At 38.8% G+C, this 24,249-nt stretch overlaps 1 protein-coding gene across 5 annotated transcripts in view; it reads left to right on the forward strand.

Moving 5' to 3' along the window:
• The first annotated feature begins 10,914 nt into the window (after positions 1-10,914).
• Positions 10,915-24,249, forward strand: part of shf (Src homology 2 domain containing F) — a 143,792-nt gene continuing 130,457 nt past the window's right edge. For 4 of the 5 annotated variants that reach the window (XM_012970180.3, XM_018091966.2, XM_012970181.3 and 1 more), the window contains exon 1: positions 10,915-12,069. In XM_012970180.3, coding sequence (XP_012825634.2) covers positions 11,392-12,069 — 678 coding nt within the window. In that variant the 5' untranslated portion in view covers positions 10,915-11,391. 5 annotated transcript variants of the gene reach the window in all.

A 24,249-nucleotide genomic window follows, 5' to 3' on the forward strand; every position in this document is an offset into this window, starting at 1 on the left:
TGTAGCAAATGTATCACATTACTTTTATAATAACTTGCCATCTTACTGGCATATTGTGTGGAATGAAGACATATGACTGGTAAAGACTAGGCCCATTAGTGCAGTCAAATGGCAGAATCTTTCCTTATTAAGTATTCTTTCTGTAAATCTTTCAAGTGATTTTCTAGTAGATTATCCCAAAGTTCTTATTTATTAAAATAATGTATGCATATATACATACACATTAATTTAATAAACTATATCATAAAATTTTGTCCAGTTCTGCTTCTAGGTGCTACTTGAGTGAATCTGTTTTTTTTAATCACACATGAAAAAACTAAGCAGTTGTTCAGCTTCTCTATATTTGCAGCATACAGTTCCATTACAAAGCTGAAGAAATAACTGTTTAATACTTACAACTCAAATGTTCCCATTAAATAATTACTGTTTGCTTGTGTAAACCTCCTAGGTGATTTTCCTGCAAATTGTTTAAATCTCAAAGCTCATATTTATCAATGGCTGATGCTTAAAGCAATACGAAGTGAGAGATTTGTTTAAAACATTCTTATGCTTACATAATGCTAGTCAAGTGGGTGAAAAGGATGGACTTACACACATACAGGCCAAGTTTTCCAATTGCCAATTTGTTTTATAGGGATCAAACTGCTGGCTAATAAGGAAAAGAATTGATAACGAACCTAGTTGTGACGCAAACTGTGATACAATTTTGTAAAGAGCAACAGTGATTGCTATTTAGATTATTAAAATGGGGGAGCAGAAAAGGGCTATTGGAACACCTAGGGGTATATTTATCATGCTGTGTAAAAAGTGGAGTAAAACCTTACCAGCAGGGTCGGACTGGGCCGCCGGGACACCGGGAAAAATCCCGGTGGGCCCCGGCCCTAGTGGGCCCCAGCGGCCCAGTCCGACCTTTGCCGGCGCTCCCCCTACTGACAGTTCCTCCCCACGCATTCAATTTATACGCGCTTGGGGAGGACGTCAGGCGGGGGCCCTGCGGGGGGTTAGGGGGGCCCCTGGGGGGGTTAGGGGACGCGGCTGGGGCACCTGCAGGGCCCCTGGGGCGGGAGCCCCGGTGGGCCCTGCACCCCCCAGTCCGACCCTGCTTACCAGTGATGTTGCTCATAGCAGCCAATCAGATGCTTTGCTTTGGTTAACTGTTGAAATCTAATTGCTGATTGGTTGCCCTGGGCAACATCACCGGTAATGCTTCACTCCATTTTTTACACAGCATGATAAATATACCCCAAAGTGTGGAGATAGTGTTTGGAATTGTGGAAAAGACAACGGTAACATAGAAGTGAGCGTATTGTATATATTTTCCATACTGTAATGCAACCCAGTGCTACACTGTTACTGATGTGTTCTGATGTATATTATATACTGATGTATATCTCATTTGCTGCACTAACATCAGTACTACAGCTTTAAAATTCTGCATTAGTCAACATTATTTTTAAATAGGACTCCTGACTGTCTGCTCTTGTTCAGGTGACCAGCAGTGGAATGTTCTGGTGCCTCCCTTACACCAAGCCTAAAGTGTCTTTGGTTTAAAAATGACCAGCATCATTTAAGGAAAGGACGGGGAGTTTTGTCGCCCGTGTTAAATATACTGTGGGTGGCAAATCTCCGTTAAATGCCTTGCCATTGGCTAAGATTGTAACATCGGCATAAGTAAATTACATTACTCATAGTAATTAAGCTTAACCCCAGTGAAATGCCTGCTTTTGCATTTTACCTTGATTAAGCTAGATTGCCTCAAGTAATGTATTTTACTTTACCAATTACAATGTTACCAATAGGGATGTAGCGAACCTCAAAAAAAAAGTTCGCGAACCTGTTCGCGAACTTCCGCCGAAAATTGTGAATATTCGCGAACTTTGCGAACCCCATAGACTTCAATGGGAAGGCGAACTTTAAAACCTAGAAAAGCCATTTCTGGCCAGAAAACTGATTTTAAAGTTGTTTAAAGGGTGCCACGACCTGGACAGTGGCATGCAGGAGGGGGATCAAGCAAAAATTTCTCTGAAAAATTGACCCACGCTGTTTTTCGAAATGATCGGTAATTTTGCGACTTTTTCGTAATTTCCGGCGCTTTCGTAAAGTTATCGTAAGTTTTGCGACTTTTTCGGAGCATTCGTAACGTTATCGTAAGTTTTGCGACTTTTTCGGAGCAGTCGTACCGTTATCGTAAGTTTTGCGACTTTTTCGGAGCATTCGTAACGTTATCGTAAGTTTTGCGACTTTTTCTGAGCTTTCGTAACGTTATCGTAAGTTTTGCGACTTTTTCGGAGCATTCGTAACGTTATCGTAAGTTTTGCGACTTTTTCGGAGCATTCGTAACGTTATCGTAAGTTTTGCGACTTTTTCGGAGCTTTCGTAACGTTATCGTAAGTTTTGCGACTTTTTCGGAGCATTCGTAACGTTATCGTAAGTTTTGCGACTTTTTCGGAGCATTCGTAACGTTATCGTAAGTTTTGCGATTTTTTCGGTGCCGGCGAACCCAAATTGCGAACATCACGAAAAGTTCGCGAATTTGCGGACTTGCGAACACCCGATGTTCGCGTGAATTACTTCGCCGGCGAACAGTTCGCTACATCTCTAGTTACCAATGGACAAGGTATTTTCAGGGAATCTGTTGCTTGGGGTACTGAACATTTAACACAGGCGACAAATCTCCCTGTGTGTCATTGCCCTAAAGGGAGAAAGATGATAGATCTGGATCAAAAACTGCCCTGAACTGACAACAAAAAATATTCAATATATTTTGACATTTGCTGTGAGTTCTCCACCTAGTGACACATGACTTGGCCCTTGACCCCCTGAACATGTTATTTATGAGCATAAGTTCTAAGTGGTTCAATACCATAAGTTATTTTGAACAGTCTACTGTAAAGTAAAAAATGAAAATAAAGAGCTGACTGGTGGCAATTTGTGTAATTTAGTACCTATATTCATAAATCAGCCCTTCTGGATATTTTTCCTTTTTATTTTATGCCCCACTGAGAAAAACTGGGCAACATTTTGTATCCTCTTTGGTCACCAAGCTCCAAGAAATCTACTGGAGCTTGTACAGAGAGAATGCTTTTCGTGAGCGGAAAGGCAGCACCCTTTATGTATTATTTCTTATAAGTATCTTACAGATAGTTTCAGAGGTGAAAGGATAAATTAACCCACTGTCAAAGTTTTTTTTCAGCATTATATTAAGTTTTAGTAGTATTACTATTTAGTAGTTTCTTAGTCCATTGAATTATTGAAATGCTTGCCCTTTTAAAATATATTTTCCTGGCATTGCTGCTCTTTGGGAACTTTTTTTATGGTTTGAAAGAGCAAACACATCTTTCTATTTGATAAAAACACTGAAAGAAGGCTTGCATAAATTCTGGTTTAGCCTACTGTTGCAAGCGTCTCTTTCTGTTATGTTGCCTTTATTTCACAGAGCATTGGTATTCACTGCAGATCGGTAGGGAAAGTAAAGTTGGGAGATTAGCAAAATCTCTAGTGACAGCAGGTGACCTGAAAAAGAGGTGAGAAAATGTTGTGATGTTTGAAATCGAAGGAAAAATATATAATATGGATCTAGGATAAAGAGAGATACTATGCACCAACAATGGCAACATATTAATTATGTAGATGTATTTGTATGAATAGCAAGGATGATGATTAACACAATTCAATTGTTTTATGTATCTCCTTCAGGTAATGGCGACTATGAAATAACTTTCATCTGGGGACAAATTGTCATTTTCTTTTTCACAAGTCTGTGGTTTGCATCTAACTTATTAAAAATAACTAATTCAATTATTTTTCAAGTACCTTTGACTAAAGTTGATTGTGTCATTTTTAAGAAAAATGATATCTGTTAGAGGGTGATTAAATCAAAATGTGAAGTGCAGTGAATACAATGATATCACTAAGGATGAAATTATTCAGTCATTAATTCATGTCCTGGGTGCCCAACAATCACTCCAACCAGCCTTCTATTTTCTAATTTTAACCTGTTGGAAATTTTGAGAGTTTATTGTAATAGCAAAGATAAGGCAAGTAGATAGTATCAGGCACCTTTATCTATAGGAGAAAGTAAGGATATGAATGAATGTTCTCACCAGTAGAGTGACACCTTGGCCCTCTTCACCAGTTATATCAGTTATTGGTTGGTTTGTGTGTACTTCTGTATGTTCAAGGTGAAAACCCATTTATTGTACAGCACTTCAGAATATGTTGGCACTTTAAAAATATATGTTAATAGTAAAATATTAGTAATAGATCCCCTCCAATAGTATCATCTCAGGGAAGAAATCAACCAGAATGTGCTTCATAAATTTAGGCAGGTGGCCCCTAGAGTTTCTAACCCCCATCAGTGGAGCTGATGCTGATCTTCCTGGTCTCCTCTATCTCACAATTCATGTTAGTGTGCTATGACAGAAGCTGCTATCCACTGCCTTTACCTCATTTCCAGGGTTCCTGTTCCCTAATGAGGTTGCTGGTCCAAAGCTCATTACTGACACCTTATGTTCCAGGCTACCAGCACATCCACCCCTGGTACTAAGTGAAGACCAAAGAGGATATGCCATGTGCTCCCACTTATAAGAATTAGTCAATAAATCCCTTAGCCAGTAGGGAAACCACCCATCCCCAGAGCATGGGATACAAATCTCACCTTCATTTTACCAATGTTAAGCCCAAGGTTTGTACTATTACAGTATGCAGTTGTGCCCAGGTGCGCATTTCTTAGCATTCATGTGCACACTTACACATTTATTTATATCACTTTCATTTTTGAATGTCTCTTAAACTAACTGTAATTTGAGCATTTTTATTTCTTTTGAGTTGAATCTAAAATCTGGTCTGTTTGTTACTATTGATCTTGGGTACATTTAACTAGAGTTGATTTTTATATTTCTGCCAAACCAAATTAGTATGGGCCTGCATGGTAACCTAGATGAATGTTTAATGGAGGATTTATATACTATAAACATACTATACTGTAAACTAAAATAAAGTAAAATGTAGTAAAAGTAAAATAGATTTAATACTGCATCTTTATTGCCTAAATTAAGTACCTTCAAATATTACATTACACATTTTAATAAGATATAAAAGTAAAAAAATTTCTAGGTATCACAGAATTTATATTTTGTAGAGTTAACCACACTTTTGTTGCTTCAATAATATAACTGGGGGTAATTCACAAAAGTGGAGCAAGCTGAAACTGGAGTAAAAAAATATTATTGGGGTTAAATAAAAAAAAAAAATTAATTTAATGAAAAGGGCGGTTTTGTATACAGAGTTATATTGTCATTGTAGAATGCCACTTCAGAAAATCTTTAAAATCTGCAGTAAATTTTCCACCATTCTGAGGCTGGAGTAAGTTTGCTGAAATTATTGGAGTTAATAATGTCAATTTCAGAAAGAGTTTCAGAAAGAGTTAATAGGTGAAATGGAGTTAAGATGACTGTGAACCTGTAGTTTAATGATTTTCTGACGTAAACCAACATTTTACTCCGATTTCACTCCGATTTCAATTTTAACTCACCATTCCTATCTCTAGAGCAAGCCCTTAACTACTACCTGACTTTTGTATAATACAAGTAAGTGATCCCTTATCTGGAAACCCGTTATCCAGATAACTCTGAATTATGAGAAGGCCATCTTCCATAGAGACTAAGCAAATAATTCAAATATTTCAAAATATTTTCCTTTTTCTCTGTAATAATATTACCATGTACTTCATAGTAACTATGTTGCATGAATACTTATTGGTGGTAAAACAATCTATTGGGTTTATTTAATGTTGAATTTTTTTTAGCAGATTTAAGGTATGGTGATCCAAATTATGGAAATCCAAAAAATGCAGGTCCCAGATACCAGTACTATACCAGTATTTTAATAGTAATGCGCCTTTAAACTGGGACTTTACAATCTCCTAACACACAAGAACCTAAACAAAAAGCTGCAAAGCAGCCCACAGAATAGAAACATAGTGACTTGTTACAAATGGCATCTGTTTATTTATCGCTGCACTTTTGGCATACATCAGCAACTGTTACCAGGAAAACTATTGAGAATGGGTTAGAATGCCTACTTGATAAGCGAGCATTACTAATCCTTTATTTGTCTCAATGACACAACATGACCTGAGCTGTGATTTCCCTGCTTAATGAAGAAATCAGCGGAGACAACAGCTTCCTGGCAGCCGAAACAGACATGAACATCACGGATCTGAACAAGAGGAAAGTACATTAGCTCTCAAAAGAACAGATGTTCACTGTGATAAATTGAAAGCTTAAACCTCTCTGAGAGGTGTGTGCCCTTGATTTTTGCATGCCTGTAAAAGGAAGAAGTTTGTGCCTGTGATTTATTTTCTCAAAAAAAAAAAAGTGTGCGTGATGTACTATGAGTATTTCAAAGATAGATCATACTGTTTAGTATGTAGAAAGGAATGTAGAAAGGGATGCCTTTTTACATTTTAAAACAATGGAGGCAATCTGTAATACAAATGTTACCTCTGAAATGGTCATCATTTAAAACAACATTGTTTGGTGAAAGAAATGAATTACAGAAAAATGACTTTAGGTACATGTATGGAAAAGAAGAAAGATGACAATGTCTTTAAATACCATGTTGCAGCATTAATTGTACTTATAGATTATTATCTATAGTAATGATGAATAATGGAAAGCCTTTCAAGGGCAATTATGCATATTCATATAATAACAATACAAAGAATGAATTGTCTGAATGTAAAGGATACAAACCTAGAAAATAATTACTACAGTATTTGCTGCATGAAAAATCACAAAATATACTATATTGACAATTTTGGGTCTCTTCCTGCTCAGCTAAGGGAGCGGTTAGGTATGGTTCCTATCATAATAGTTTGGGGAAGGGGCAGAACAAATGGGCCCTATGGGGGCACCACACATTGGCCTGGCACATAATTTGACTTCCACTGTCATTTTTATCTCTTTCCTGTAATTTCTCCTCACGTTCTCTTCGGGTACAGTTACCTAGCAACATGTTTTTTGGTGCCTAAAACATGCATTTAAACGCTGGTATGTATGCTGTTTGTTTTCCCTGATGAAAGTCCAAGTAAAGGACTGAAACGTTGGAACAATAAAACCTCACCATTCGCATTTGACATGTGATTTTTCATTTCTATTTTTGTCTTTATTGTGAAAATCCTATGAGTGCCGTCATTCTTCACTATTATATAATTTATAGTATATTATTATGTTAATTTAACGTCACCTTATAAAATCATCTAGTATACATAAGACCCATATACCAGTATATATATATATATATATATATATATATATATATATATATATATAGGATGCCCTCCTACTTCTCGTGAGATACATATCTAATAACTCACCAGAACAAGCAGATTATTACACATTCATTTCAAGGGCTAACAATCTAAATGATGTATAAGTGGGGAAGTGTCCCATGTATGTAAGATTTAAATCAAGGCAGTAGCCAAGGAATCATGTAATTGAAGGTTGTAGTAGTTGCCAGAGCTACAGGATTGGCCCAATCTGGATGATTTTGGTGGGGCCTCAAAGTCACAAGACAGCACCTGAAATCTAGGTCATTATCCTGGCTATATCCACACTCCTGGCTATAGATTCCAGAAGTGCTCACACTAAACCGTGATTTTAATAAAGGCAATCTTTTTAGGGGATTGTACTCACAAGCGTTTCTTCCTGCACTGTGGTGGCATTCTCCTTTGTTCCACCACAAAGGAGCGCAAGAAGAAACGCATTCCATTCTTTCGGATTGGGCTGTACTAACACAGACGCATGTAACTGCCGAATGCAACATGCCATGTTCCACCTGCAGTGTAACGCAGGAGAATGCCCCTGTAGGGGAGTGCAGATAAAAACACTTGTCAGTACAAGCCTTCATAGTTAAAATTGCAATAGAATAGTTATTAGAATTAGCAACCTGTCTCGCTAAAGGGGATTATAATGATCCAGTTACCCAAATGCTATGTCTTATTACTTGGCTGACAGCCTATTACTAAAGCTGCATAATAGCAAGTACCAAACCACTTGGGTAATTAGGAATACAACAGTAATGGAAAGCAATTGGTTTCATACAGGTGTGGTTTTTCAGTTAAGTAAGCAATGACCATCCCATAATTGTGTCATGTGCTGTTTCTTCAAATCTTGGCTACTATGTCTTAAAAATTAGCTCCACTGACTTTGACGGTAAGCTGTTGCAGTACACCTGACAGGACCTAGAGTAATAAAGAGTAGGGGGCTATGAGAATGCTAGTAATGGGGTTTAAAAATCATCAGCTACTGTATGACCATGAAGCCCATTTGTTTACTCAACTGCCCAAACAGTTAAACAGCTCCTCGCAGATGACTGCAAACGCCAGTCATGGGAATGACCAAGTGAAATAATTAAGACTGTTTACAGATAAAGATAAAGTAATTAAGTTGTGGTGTATAAATATATCTTTTAACAAGGAGTGCAAATAACCTATGCAATGGCTTGTACTAATCAGGGGCAAAGCACACAGTGTCGGACTGAAATGGCAGGGGCCCACTCTCAAAACTTTAATTCCTCCTCTCCTCCCTCAAACTCTATCCTATCCTATTCTCTTTTCGCTACATACAATACTCTATTCTTCCATCCATCAAGCTACCTTGTTCCCATACACAAATAGGGAATCATGAAATAGGTTAAATAGAAGCAAGAGACACCTGGGTCCACAAGGAGTTTTCCTGGTATCCTGGAGGGCCAGTCTGACACTGAAAACACAAAGCACCATGTTGTTTTACCATCAAGTACTTTGCTTTTGAGTCCCAAGGGAGAAAGGCGCTTCATACATTCTTTTAGTATGATTCTGGATGTGCTAAGATTTGAACATGACAACATGGCAGGCAATGGTGAGCAAGTGGTTGAACATTGCACCTGCTTTTTATAGGCCAGCAGGTGAGCTTTCCATAGTGCATCCACATGCATACTCCTTATGAACACACCATTGTTAATGTGCAAGCAGGAGCACCTATGGGAGAAAGCTGCATATGAAATTATATACTTAAAGAGCAAGGAAAGGCTACTACAGTAACCCTTAATATAATGTAGAGCTCCCTTGCCCAATGCAAATCACCATATTTATTTTTTAAAATAATGGTCACAGCTCACAAAAATTGGTTTTTAATTTTGGTGTATTTGCAGCCTGTCACGGCCGCCATCTTAGATTCCAGCATTCCCCCGCATCCCCCCCATGGCAATCGAACACCATCGCATCCGCTCGCCCCCCCCCCCGTGGATCACTCCCCTCGCAACACCCCCTACCGGAATGCACTCCGCCGCTCGCTCCTCTGCTCTGTGTGTCACATGGTGGATCAGGGGAGGGGAGCGCGCCGGCTTCTGCCTCTAAAACTATGCAATGCGCTTGTGCCACCTACAGAATCCTGGTCACATAGTCAATGCTGGAGCGATGCATTATGGGAATCCTCTTCATCCAGCTCTGCATTTTTTATTCCTGTTTGGCTTCAGATCATCTGAACAGGTGAAATATAGGGAGACTTAAGGGCACTATTGAGACAACTGAAGGTATGCCTCAGGGCTGTGGAGTCGGAGTTGGAGGCAATTTTGGGTACCTGGAGTCGGCAAAAAATGAATCGACTCCGACTCCTACTAAATTTAAATGGGAATAAAAAAAAAAATAAAGCAAGTTTAAATGTCCCAATTCACAAACAGTCATAATTAATTACTTCTCTGCTATAAGAATAAAGCCCAATGCACGCAGTGCATAAACGAACACGTTGAGTGACCATGAAGCATGCTTTTCATTGACTGTATGCTTCACTAAATGGGACGTAACGCACAGTTACGGTGCGGCAGCTCCACTGTGTCGTGTTCCTCTGTTACAGGGAACCCAATGCCCACTGGGAACCCAGCCTAACTCTCACTGATAACTAAGTAAAAAAAATTTGCAGGACTAGAAATACTTGTATATGTGAAGGGAATGGATAGTCAATAGTTTAAGGCTGAAGCTTTAAAACATTTGAAAAACTGCTGTAATTCAGCTGTAATGTTAGCTTAAACTTTAAACATGACTATGGGATTCTAGGGAAATCATTAGGAGTAGGAGTATAGATAAAATTGTCTATCAGTTTATTATCAGTTCAGTTGTGTTTTAAGTGAATGTATAAAATATATTAGCATATTAAAAACAGAGGAGTCGGAAGTATCAGAAACTGAGGAGTAGGAGTCGGAGAATTTATCTACCGACTCCACAGCCCTGGTATGCCTGCAGCTTGAGATTAACTCTTTATTAGCCTTTTCTTCTCCTTTAATGTCTCCCTAATAAGACATTGTTTTTGAAACTCCCTTTGAGTCAGTGCCCCTCTGAGCCCCCCAGCAACTGATAAGTCTGTATCATCTATAGTTACGCCTTGTCTCTGGTGTTTTATTCACCATATGGACCCATAGCATCTGTAAGATTCAAAGACATTAGGTTTTATCTTAGGGTATACTTGTCGGGCCGGTTATTTTGTGCGCTTGGCACAGCACTGCTAATTGATTCCATTATATTCTGCCTGCTTGTACTCATAAGCATTTCGAGTTCCCAGCATTTTTTTATATTACAGGTTTTTTGCACTCAAAAAGACAATAAAATAATAATCTGAGTTTGGAACTCACAAAAATGCAATATATGTTTTGTATGAACTCATGTATTTTGTTTTTGTAACTATAAAAAAATGCAGATATTTAAAATGAAACTACAGGTAAATACATTGGATAGCATGTAGGAAGGGCAAGGTGCCTTTTTAGCAAGTGAGAAAATACAATGCTGATCCAGTGACTGGCCCAAATAGATACATTATACCTTGTATGAATACTTTGTAACATATTTCTACTACAAAAGACAACGATTGTGTTTACACTCACATTTTATTGGGCGGTAACATAACACGGGGCGGATACTCGGTACGCATATAGTCCCTGCAGGTACGGAGAAGGGCGGGGCCTAAGCAAAAAGGGACGAGTTTTCAGTTGAGAAGCCTAATTGGTCAATCCATATTTTACGCTATTTCCAATCATAAAAGACCCCCGCGGAGAGGAAAGCGTGTGGCACTAGGGGCAGTCACACACCAATGAGGGGAGAGCATACACAGCCCTAAGGTGAGCGGTAACCAATGGAAGAAGAGGAGAAATTCGGCTGTTACCTTTCCTGAAACTTATTTCAGTAGCGGGCTTTGCGCAGTAAGCGCTTTCCCACACTAGATGGCGCTCTGTGTTCCGAAGCGTTGAGCTTTGTGTGTTTGTGCATAACGTGCCCCGAGCAGGCTCTCCGGAGCAGTCACACAGATGGTATCAGCGGCACGGCACGCTTCCTTCACTTCTCCGTGACCCACGCTTCCCATGCTCCTGGGCGGACATTCCTCGGCTTCAGCCCCCGCTAGCCCGCAGCCCGCAGCCGAGCCCATCCGGAGCAGCAGCAGAGGGAGCCCCCCAGCAGCGGCCAGTACGGGACAGCAATGCGCGGGCAGCATGGCCAAATGGATCAAGGAACACCTGGGGTTCAAGAGCTCCAAGCCGCCGCCTCCTGCCCCTCCTAAACCGGATTATAGACTGTGCCAGGCTGGGGGCGCCTCCACACACCATCACCACCACCACCATTTGCACTCTGCTGTCCCCCAGTTTCCCGTCACTCCGGCAGGGCAGCCGGACATCCTGGCCGCATACAAACTGCAGAAAGAGAGGGATTTTGAGGATCCATATACAACTTGTGGGGCCCCTGGAGCCTCTGCCCAGCTCAACTCATCCACTGTGCCCCCCTCTGCCCCAACTTCCTCCAGTGCCCAGTCCCCTTCCTCGCCATCCCATTCTCCTGATGTCAAGTATGTGTCCCCCAAGCACCGGCTCATCAAAGTAGACACCGGGGAAAAGGGGAGTTGCAGTCCTACTGGTGGCAATACTGCTGGCAGCTCCGGTAGCCCGGGACAAGCCTTCACTTCTCCCAGTGTGCCCTCCCCTGGAGTCAGGTCTCCCCCGGCAACAGCAGTAGCCCCCCAGCTGGAGGAGAGCAAGCAGGACAAAGTAAGTGTGGGGGCTGCACTGAGCATTCTCACTCACTCGGGGCATGATGTCATTGTCATACAGTGACGTGTGACTCCAATCTGTCACACAACGCAGCTGGGTGGGGAGTAGTGCCACCTTCCCTTCCTCTCTCATCTCTACTCTTCAGGTCTTCTCATTCATTCCCTGCCTGGGCAGCTCCCAGAACTCTGCTAAAGTTTCATCTTTATAAAGCCTTTAAATCATTCCATGGGCTCAACTGTGGAAATCATAAAGTAGATAATTCACAGTTATACAGATATAGTCCAAACATGTTGTTTACTGCTGAAGAGTGGCAACAGACCCTAACTTCTGTGAATAGAATATTACATGCTGTCAGTGACAGGAGAAGTTCTTTCCTATTTACAGATTTTATAAATGCTTCTCCAAGAGGCAAAACACAAAAGTGTGACCTTCAGTGAAAGAAACACAATTACAAACTTTTAGTTCCTGCTTATTCTTTTGTAAACAATATCCCTGCCTTTTTTTAACAGCCATTTTCATCCGTGAATTCAACCATGATTTTCCCCATATCATATTGAACATATTCTTAAAGTGAAAATAGATATGATATGAACAGGCTTCCTTGGGTGTACAGTGTAATCATTTCATAGTGTGATGTGTGACTAATAACCCCTGCTAATCAGCCCTGCATCTCACTTTTCCTGGGTGCAAATTGCATTCATATGTGACTCTTGTGACTGAATCCCCACTATAGTTAACTCTTTCCGTGCCATATGGAGTTACTGTGTAATTTATAAATGATACGGAAAACTGATTATGGGCTTTAAGTAACAGTCATTTTTTTTATACCGACATCTACAGTTACTGTTGTATACGATATATCAGTGTACATATACTTGCACGGGGTGGAATGTAAGGCGATTTGCCTGCAAGTGATATATGACACTGCAGTCCCTTTCTTTGATACAACTGACACATTACTCCTTTTGGCTTTATATAATGTAATATTTGCTTTTAGTTTAAATTAGTTATACAGATATTTTCAGGCTAGCTGTGTGACAGGTGTATTTTTATATAAGATGTGTCTTAATAAAAGTGTGCTACAGTACAGAGTAATCACTGGGATTTGCTTGAAATGTCTAGTGCAGGTATGGGACCTGTCATCCAGAATGCTAGGGACCTGGGGTTTTCTGGATAAGGGGTCTTCCCATAATTTGGATCTTTATTCTTTGTCTGCTAAAAAATAATTTAAACATTAATTTAACCCAGTAGGATTGTTTTGCCTCCAATAAGGATTAATTATATGTTAGTTGGGATCAAGTACAATGCATTGTTTAATGATTACAGAGAAAAAGGAAATCATTTTTAAAAATTAGTTATTCGCTTAAAATGGAGTCTATGGGAGATGGCCTTCCTGTAGTTCAGAACTTTCTGGATAACAGGTTTCTGAATAACTTATCCCATACCTGGCATTGTTTCAGTGTGAGGGTATCTGAGTTTAATTGTACTGTACATACGGTAGTCTTGTTAAGATTGAAGCTGTGAGATAAATTTGCTTTCAGATGTGACATCCTTCACTATTTCTGGGGCTCTGAGTTAATCCTCTTAAAGTATATTTTATGGTTCAAAAAAGGAGCCAAAATTTGATGGCAAGTCCTGTATGCTACATTGTATGGTATAGAAGTTATAAATGATCATAACCTCAAACAATGAAAAAGTATTTCTGTCCTGTAAATAAGTGGATAAATCTGATTTGGGTTTGACTGCCATTAGTTTATATATCCAACCCCGCCCATTAACACACATTTAATAGGAAATGGGTCAATTTTAAGGAGATGTACATTCATGTTGTACCTCACCTGGTTGGAATACTCTTTCAGTTCAAGTCAGTGGATGCAAGTTATGTGTGTGCATTCAGGTTCAGTGTAACATGGGAGCAATTTTAGTGAAAGTTATGGCATATAAAACATGTATGTTGAGGTATGCATGAGGTTGTAGCAGCATCTCTATAAGGTACTGCAGGTGTTGCCAGCCATCATTGTTTTACCTTCATTTGGTAAAGGTGTAGTTTTATTATCACCTTTTAATTTTCTTGAATCACTGTTGTGTTTCCAGGCCATCATCCCTGTCGCCTTGTTTGCCCTGCCCCTGCTTGGCTATATAGCCTCACCACTTCATGCGGAAAATTATTCCGTGATCACCACAGAAACGCAGCTCTACATAGCAACTATGCCTAAAGGTGGGATTCTGCTTGAACAACTAAGCTGCTTGTGTGAATTAGACCTAAGAAGCGTGTGAAGCTAATCGCACATCTGAGAGACTGTGTTTTAAAATGATTTATTGATTTAATGTCCTAAGAGTCAGTAGTGAAGGAGACTTATTTTAGCATAGACAGATGCATAATCTAAGAATTCTAAACAAGCACCCAATATTTCTGCACTTTACTGACTGTCAGGTCTGCAGGATGTGTGACATATGGTCTGTATGCAACTGAATGGGAAATAAATCCACTTTGTGGTCCATGGTGCTGCTGAGCTTAATCAAATGCACAGCAGCAGGCTGGGAACCCTAATCAGTTCCTTATAAATCAAGGAACACTTTAGAAAGAAAAGATTGTGTGATGAGTTAAAATAGTGTATTCTCCTCTCTTCTGTCAAAAAATAACCTTCTTGTCAACAGTTTCTGTCATGTAGGCTCATGGGATTCCCGGTGATGGCTCTGGAGAATCAGATCTTTGCAGGTTCAACTATAATCAACATTAGCTTTATTGATTTATTGGAAATATGGTAGGTTAGAGTACAGTAACCAGCCAATCAACCAAAACTTTTTCATTATTTTGTCTTTATATTTTAGATGAAAGCTAATTGCTGATGAATGAATATACATTACATTGCCAATAAAATTAATAATTGGCCAAATTGGGTCCAAACTCTATTAGCTCTTAGGTGCTCTCAAGTGCTATGTCTCTTTCAAGCAGTTTTTGTCATCACTTTCTCCTCAGATGGGCTGTTTTGGGCATTTTCTCTTGCCAGAATACTGTTAGTCTGGAGTAATCAGAATTATATAACCTATAGCAGGTGACAAAACAGAAAGATTCATTTATCTTTGCACCATTTTATATAACTTGGAATATTTATATTCCATGAATGTGGATTTGGCTGGGCTTTTAATTTGCAATTTTGTCTCATGTATATTTTTTTTTGTATGCAAATGTGATGACAATAAAGATGACTTGACTTATAAATACAGTAATGAAAACCTCAACTGGTTAGTACCTTCCCTGGTCACAACAATGGAATTGAGTCAAATTGATTTACATTGTTGCTTGCAGTGATTCTCATGTGACATATCACAATTTAATTTTTGATTTTTAGTATGGTTCTTCTCTAATAAGCTAAGGAAAATAAGCTACGCCTATCTAAGCCAAGTTTTTGTTAAACATGCTTCTCTCTCTTTCTCTCAACAAAATTCGCCACACATCACCAGGCTTTGCCGCAATGTTTTTATTCTGTCGGAACTAACATAAAATAACAATGTAAAATCTGTCATTCAGAAGGCGAAATTCGCCATTTAGTTTACACAGCATTTTTTTTTTTTTTTGTTGAATTTTGTTTTACACATTGAAATAAATAGCTGGGGTTCAGGGCCCTGTGAATTAGCCATTAGATAGTGGCAGCTGTAGCTCCCATAATAGTACACTCAAGAAGTGTAAGGCAGTTAGGGTTGAGCTAGAAAGAGCAGTTCTGAGCTCCTACATAGGACTGGCAGTTTTGTAGGTATCTATCCCAGGCCATATTGCCTGTATTGTAGGGATCACAGTGGATAGGGAATCAGGATAGAGAATTCCCTGAGGGGATCCACTGTGGGGTGTGGCAGAGGTAAAGTGAGATTCCTGCCAAGTCTGTCCTCAGGGGAATGTCAGTCTGTATTACACTCTGTATATGGTTTTGCTTGTACCACTGGCCTCTGAGAATCTGTATTGTGAGTAAACCCTGTGGATGTTCAATAAACACTTGTTATTTAGTTGTTTGCAAAAACCTCTGGCGCCCTCTGTTTTTATTTTTCTGTATAGCAGCGAAGGCCCATTCTGGGTGAGAGATTACAGTGTAACCCATGTTCTACTGGTACTAGTCCAGGAAGGCAACTATTGAGCTGAAATAGAGGTTACATCTATACAGTCATGGCCAAAATTGTTGGCACCCCAGAAAAAGTATTTGGAAAAGCTTTATGGGGTAGGGACCTCCTTCCTACTGTGTCTCATACCACATGGCACTACATACATATATATATATATATATATATATATTGTATTTATTTATTATATCACTTGTCCACCCTGTGTGTAATTTTGTATTCTGTAAGACTGTACAACGCTGCGTACCCTTGTGGCGCTTTATAAATAAAGTTATACATACATACATACATACATACATACATACATACATACATACAAGTATTTCTCACAGAAAAGTATTGCAGTAACACATGTTTTGCTATACACATGTTTATTCCCTTTGTATGTATTGGAACAGAACAAAAAAGGGAGGAAAAAAAGCATATTGGACATAATGTCACACAAAACTCCAAAAATGGGCTGGACAAAATTATCGGCACCCTTAACTTAATATTTGGTTGCATACCTTTTGGAAAAAATAACTGAAATTAGTTGCTTCCTATAACCATCAATAAGCTTTTTACACCTCTCACTGGGAATTTTGGACCACTCTTCCTTTGCAAACTGCTCCAGGTCTCTCTTATTGGAAGGGCGCCTTTTCCCAACAGCAATTTTAAGATCTTTCCACAGATGTTCAATAGGATTTAGATCTGGACTCATTGCTAGCCACTTCAGAACTCTCAAGCGCTTTGTTGCCATCCATTTCTGGGTGATTTTTGACGTATGTTTGGGGTCATTGTCCTGCTGGAAGACCCAAGATCTCGGACGCAAACCCAGCTTTCTGACACTGGGCTCTACAGTGCGAGCCAAATTTTTTGGTAATCCTCAGATTTCATGATGCCTTGCACACATTCAAGGCACGCAGTGCCAGAGGCAGCAAAACAACCCCAAAACATTATTGAACCTCTACCATATTTCACTGTAGGTACTGTGTTCTTTTCTTTGTAGACCTCATTCCATTTTTGGTAAACAGTAGAAGATGTGCTTTACCAAAAAGCTTTATCTTGGTCTCATCTGTCCACAAGATGTTTTCTCAGAAGGATTGTGGCTTACTCAAGTACATTTTGGCAAATTGTAGTCTTGCTTTTTTATGTCTCTGTGTCAGCAGTGGGGTCCTCCTGGGTCTCCTGCCATAGCGTTTCATTTAAATGTTGACTGATCGTTTTGCGCTGACATGGATACTCCCTGAGCCTGCAGGACAGCTTGAATTTCTTTGGAACTTGTTTGGGGCTGCTTATCCACCATCCGGACTATCCTGCGTTGCAACCTTTCATCAATTTTCCTTATCCGTCCACGCCCAGGAAGATTAGCTACAGTGCCATGGGTTGCAAACTTCTTGTTTGCAACCCTTCTTAATGTTGCTCACTGTGGACAAAGGCAAATCTAAATCTCTGGAGCTGGACTTGTAACCTTGAGATTGTTGATATTTTTCCACAATTTTGGTTCTCAAGTCCTCAGACAGTTCTCTTCTCTTTCTGTTGTCCATGCTTAGAATCCGAATCACGAATGGGAAAAAATCGTATTGGAAACGAAAATTTCGGAAGATCGCAAATATCACGAAAATGCTTACGAAAAAATCGTATTAGTCACGATAATATCTTATTGGTGATCTGAAAGTCACAAAATTTTCGTACCAAACAATTGTAAACAGCGGTAAAACCTTTCCGATTTTTTCGTGTAAACGCCCGAAAAAGTCGTGCGGCGTACGAAAAAGTCGTGCGGACGCCCGAAAAATACTCTCGAAAAAAAATAGAGTGTTCGTGCCTGTAAATGTGCCCCTTAGTGTGGCACACACAGATACACAATGCAAAGACTAAGTGAACTGCTTTCCTTTTTATTTGCTTTCAGGTGTGATTTTTATATTGCCCACACCTGTTACCTGGCCCAGGTGAGTTTAAAGGAGCATCACATGTTTGAAACAATCTTATTTATCCACAATTTTGAAAGGGTGCCAATAATTTTGTCCAGTCTATTTTTGGAGTTTTGTGTGACAAAAAATTTCTGGGGTGCCAACAATTTTGGCCATGACTGTGTGTGTGTGTATATACAGGTATGGGATCAGTTATCCGGAAACCCGTTATCCAGAAAGTTCTAAATTACGGAAAGGCCATCTCCCATAGACTCCAGTATAAGCAAATAGTTCTAATTTTTGAAAATGATTTCCCTTTTCTCTGTAATAATTAAACAGTACCTTGTACTTGATCCCAACTAAGATATAATTAATCCTTATTGGAGGCAAAACAATCCTATTGGGTTTATTCAATATTTAAATGTTTTTTTAGCAGACTTAAGGTATGGTGATCCAAATTACGGAAAGATCCCTTATCCGGAAAACCCCAGGTCCTGAGCATTCTGGATAATAGATCCTATACCTGTATATAATATATTATTGGGTGTATGTAATACAGGTATGGGACCTATTATCCAGAATGTTTGGGACCTGGGGTTTTCTGGATAAGGGATCTTTCTGTAAATTGGATCTCCATAACTTGTCTGCTAAAAATCATTTAAATATTGAATTACCCCAATAGGCTTGTTTTGCCTCTAATAAGGATTAATTATATCTTAGTAAAACAGTGCCTTGTACTTGATCTTAACTATTACAGGGAAAAAGGAAATCATTATAAAAATTAGAATTATTTGCGTATACATATATATGGGATCCCTTATCCGGAAACCTGTTATCTAGAAAGTTCCGAATTACGGAAAGGCCATCTCCCATAGACTTCATTATAAGCAAATAATTCTAATTTTTAAAAATGATTTCCTTTTTCTCTGTAATAATAAAACAGTACCTTGTACTTGATCCTAACTAATATATAATAATACTTATTGGAGACAAAACAAGCCTATTGGGTTTATTCAATATTTAAATGATTTTTAGCAGACTTAAGTTATGGAGATCTAAATTACAGAAAGATCTCTTATCCAGAAAACCCCAGGTCCCGAGCATTCTGGATAACCGCTCCCATACCTGTAATGGAGTCTATGGTAGATGGACTTTCCGTAATTCGGAACTTTCTGGATAATGGATTCCGAATAAGGGATCCCATACCTGTGTATATATACATAATAACATGAATGGGGTCCATCACTGTAGAAATTTAAAAAAAGTTTTTCAGCTTAAAGGGAAGCTAAACACTCCACTGCTATCCCCTCTGCACAGCACTCTCCCTAAATGTATTAACCTGATTAGAAAAAAAGGAAAACCTTACCTGATGGCCAAATGCAGAACTATGAAAAGCATGGTTGGGGGGCCATGTGTGTCTCTTCCATTTATAAAATCCACAGTGGTTACTGGTGAACAGAAATGTCTACAGGAAGCTGACATTGTCCTGGTCTCCAGTTCACATACACCTGGTTACTGCGGAACAGAGTAAAACCTGGCATGCGAACTGACATGGGCAAAAATGGGGGCTTTAATTCTCTTTTAAAGGCTCTTGAATAGTTCAATTCTGATGCAACTTTGTGGGCTGATTTCTGGATGTTTAGTACAGGTATAGGACCCATTATCCAGAATGCTCGGGACCAAGGGTATTCCGGATAAGGGATCTTTCTGTAATTTGGATCTCCATACCTTAAGTCTGCTAAAAAATCAATAAAACATTAATTAACCCCAATAGGATTGTTTTGCATCCAATAAGCTTTATTTATAGCTTAGTTGGGATCAATTACAAGGTTCTGTTTTATTATTACAGAGAAAAAGGAAATCAGTTTAAAAATTCTGAATTATTTGATTAAAATGGAGTCTATGGGAGACAGGCTTTCCGTAATTCGGAGCTTTCTGGATAACGGGTTTCCGGATAAGGGGTCCGATACCTGTAGTAGTAAACACAGTCCTTTTAATATTTTTACTTGGTTCTCATTCCCTAATGGTCACTTTTCATTGGTCATCCATAAAAAAAAAATCACACCATTTAAACAATAGTTTAATGATAATAGTTTAGTTAAAGCTGCCCACTACACAGGGCACCTTATAAAATTCTGTGTAGCAGCATTTAGGGTTTAGTAAGTTTTTTTTTGAGTGGATGTATCTAAATCTGACCATACTTGCACTACACTCTGTAGTATAAAAAAAGCCTTTACTGTCCAGAAGAGTTTTTCAAGCTGCAAGCATGTTATAGCCTTTAGCACTTCTTTTCTCTTTTAATGAGTATAGCCCCTAATCATAGTACCTGTTTTAAAAATTAAATGACATAGAATTTGCAATAAAAATGAAGGGGCCTATTTATTATGCTGTGTAAAACGAAATTCACTGAAAAATGGTGTAAAAAGCTGTGTAAAATTACAAATTTATCAAGGTGTGTTTTATTCTACGCCATCTGAATGCCAGATATGACAGTTATTTTACACAGCTTCAGACCTTGTCTAACTAAGACCTGGTGAAAGTTGTTCTATGGTATAACACTGCGCTAACAATTGCGCTGTTTCTTATGCTGCAAAGCCTGGAGATGTGTGGCGAGTATTGTAACCCTTTTTTACACTGCATAATAAATCTGCCCTTAATATAGTTTACAACAGATCTAGCTATTTGAAACAGTGTATTGAGTTTTTCACACTCATTAAATATTGTAGAATTTGTTCCACAAAATTTGTATGTGTTTGTGTCCTTCACTGAGTTTTACCCTGTTAGTTCATCCCTCTGTGCCATTTGACCATGACGTGCTAGCTTTAAGGTCCATTCAGAGCCCTCAAGGGTGTCCTCAGAGCAGCACCAGGCCTACTCATTGGATTAGATGAAAATAGGTTTTTCCTTAATCTTAGTAAATGGTTAGTGACTCGGCAGCAAGAAGCAATAAGTGGTGTCTATTTGTCCCAATAATAAGTCTGAGTTTGTTTGTTTTTTTCTTTATTAAAACAAAATAGGTTACTGCCATCATAATTTGTGTTATTTGCATTAACCACTTTGAGTTTTCATTTATAAACATGCATGGAACCTGTAGATTTTATGGGGGGGAAGTTGGGGTAGGCATGTTTTCATCTTTGCTTTCTCCAAAAATTAACAAAACAATTGGTCAGTCTAAAATGTATGATCACTGGATCCCATTCTAAGCATACTACTGCTAAGCTGCCACTGCCCCCTGCTTCTCCTTGTCCAACAAGTAGTTGCACACAGACCTATCATGTCTATGGTAGTTTTAAAATTGGTGGGAATGTTTATTTGAGTAAATAAGCCTGCCATGTTTAATTTTAACCCTGTTATGTTATGGTATTGTGTATAAATAATTTATACCAAATGCATCTGTTACATTTATTTTTAATACAGACATTCTCATAAATATATAAATGAACCTGGGCAAGTCTTTCTTGCTGTGTTTATGTAATGATTTTGCATGGCCCTCTTATGGCTGCAGCAAGGCAGCAGAAATGTTTACTAGAAGATTACTCGATATTGTTATGCATGTCGTTTTATGTTGCTTGGGTAAGCTTCTTTCTGATCTTTGCAACTGAATTTGTATTTGTAAATTGTTTTCTTCTGAAGTTCATGACTACAGTATTTAGGTACTTGTGTGCTTGTACTTGTGTGAATGGCATAGTAAAGCACGTTAGTTTTGTTTATTTCTCTCCGCTAAGGATTGTAACTGAACAATACTTACCTATTTAAAAAAAAGACAAGGAATTTTGTTGCCTGCAAGAAATCTGATCTAACCACGGGCGACATATCTTCCGAAAATTAGCATTCTCTTGCATGTTCAGGTAGTTATGTGATTTATATAATTTATGGTGAGATCTCTGAAAAGCTTTTTCACTGGCAGTAGTGTAAATCGCTGGTGGGAAAACCTATGCCGCGCATTATTTTTACAAAGTTGCTTAAATTGCCTTGCGCAGGCAACTTTGACAATATGAGGCGCTGTGTATGTTTCTGGTGGGAAAGAGGCCCCAGTACTGAGCAAGGAACGGGTTGAGGGGAGGGGGCCATGACAATGTAAGGAAAAGCCCAGGAAAAGATTTTGTGGTGTAGGAAAAACCTGATTGGCCAGGGGAGTGGGTGATCTCCTTTAAAGGGGGGTTGGGCTAGAAAGGAAGGCACCATTTTACCTTGGAAACTCCCACACTCCTGCCCTAAATAAAAGGAGGGAACAGGGCATTTTACTTTTAAGGGAGGTTGGTGGGAGAGTTAGTCGCAGCTAGGACAGAGGCAGAAGATTAGGCCTGAGGCTAGGGAGTTTTGGCCATTGGCCGGTGGCCAGCGGGGGGGTGTGATGGCCAGATTAAAGGGGATGGCTAACCTCAGGGACCCGAATGCGGCTGGGGGCAGAAATAGCTCCCACTAAATTGCAGCCTTCAGTGGCTTAGTGTTATTATGTTGTAAAGTTATTCAGAAACATTGCAATCTATTTGTCTTTTCTTTTGCCACTCTCCATCCTGAAATATAAAAATGTATTCATATTATAGTATGTCACACAAAGAGACAATTGCCTGAAGATTGGGTAAGTGGCATCTTGCAATTTCATCTGTGTGGGCCCCTCCTGATGTCTCATGTTCTTCTCTAGTCCTAGTTTTCTGTTCTTGCTTATTAATAGTCTCTACACTTCTCTTCACCATATTTGTCACCTTCACTTCTTTTTTTTCTGTCCTTTCCTGTGTCATTTTTTATCTTAACCTCAAAGCTTGCCTCTAGCAGTAAACTGGGCAACTACCCATTGGCTCCATAGTACACTTACTCTGATTTCATGTATTACGTAAAATGTATGCCCATTACCTTGGTGTTTGTAATGCCATTTCAAGCAACTATTTTTAGTGAACGGTCAGAAGTAAAGATTTCCCCTGCAGCAACAGTGTTTAATTTAGACAGAATGTAGAACATGAATACTGTGTGTTTTGTCAGCTAACTGTAGTTTGAATTCCAGCATCTAAGGTGCAACTGAATCCTGTGCTGTGCCAGGTGCACTTTGTAAATTTTGTAAGCTGGCTCTTAGCCTGGCATATTTCTTTCTAATTAAATAAGCATAAAGTAGATATAGTTCCGCTGTTATTATTAGCATGTAACATTTAAAATGCATATAAAATTCCATGACTTGTAATTTCAACTATGACCAAACCCTGCTATAAAACTGGAATTAAATAAACATATAGAACATTATTTAAAAGGAATTAGATGACTCCACAACAGTTAAGAGAAGGTCAAATGCTGTCAAAATACATCAAGCATTTTCCTACCTGTCTGTCCCCAAGGAGGTACTCTGTCTCGGTGATAATTTATTTAAAACATTATTTCAGACATGTGGTTTAAATCACTATGTGAAAAAAAATGCAGTTACTTACAACAATCTTGTATTTTTTTTTTTTTTTATAAATGTCTGGCTTTTAGTTTCTTATAAAGGTAAAAAAAAATAATTTCCCTAGTAGTTTAGTTCCTTCTCTGGATAAGCCTTGGCTTAATTATGGTAAAACTAAAACTGGTAGCAGACTCTTTTAAAGGAGAACGAAAGTAATTTTGGCATTTTACTGCCAATAGATTCACCACATTATTTTCACCTAGAATGCTATATATTTATTCTGCAGAATGCTTTATCATACCTGAATAAAGAGCCTTTGAATCTTTCTCTATTTTTCTTTAAAATTGCAGCTGCCATTTTAGCTTGGTCTTCATAGCTTCCTACTTGCAGCTTAGCTGTTAGAACGCACCCCCCCCACCCTTAGGAATGTGTAATCTGAGCTATATGAATTCTTATGGGAGGGGGAGCAGGAGAAGGGAGAGAGGAGAGAATTGCGCAGACTCTGGCCCCAGGAATGAATGATTTTTCTGAGAGAGGAAGTGAGATACCCTAAACATGTTTACAAAAAAGGACACATGAAATCCTGTGTTTCTTTTGATAGAGGAGTCAGTGCAGCATTATTGTAAATGCTTGTGGCTCTATTTACATAGACCTTTGTGATGAAGCTTACTTAGTTTTTACCTTTCCTTCTCCTTTAAAGCCACAGAAAAAGTATTACAGAAATATCCTTTGGTTTAACTCCTAAATTTTTTTTTTTAATTAGGCCAGTTAAAGCAAGTGTTAATTGCATTTAGTATTTCATTA

This window comes from Xenopus tropicalis, chromosome 3 (genome assembly GCF_000004195.4).
Source record: "Xenopus tropicalis strain Nigerian chromosome 3, UCB_Xtro_10.0, whole genome shotgun sequence".
In the NCBI taxonomy this organism is placed as follows: domain Eukaryota; kingdom Metazoa; phylum Chordata; class Amphibia; order Anura; family Pipidae; genus Xenopus; species Xenopus tropicalis.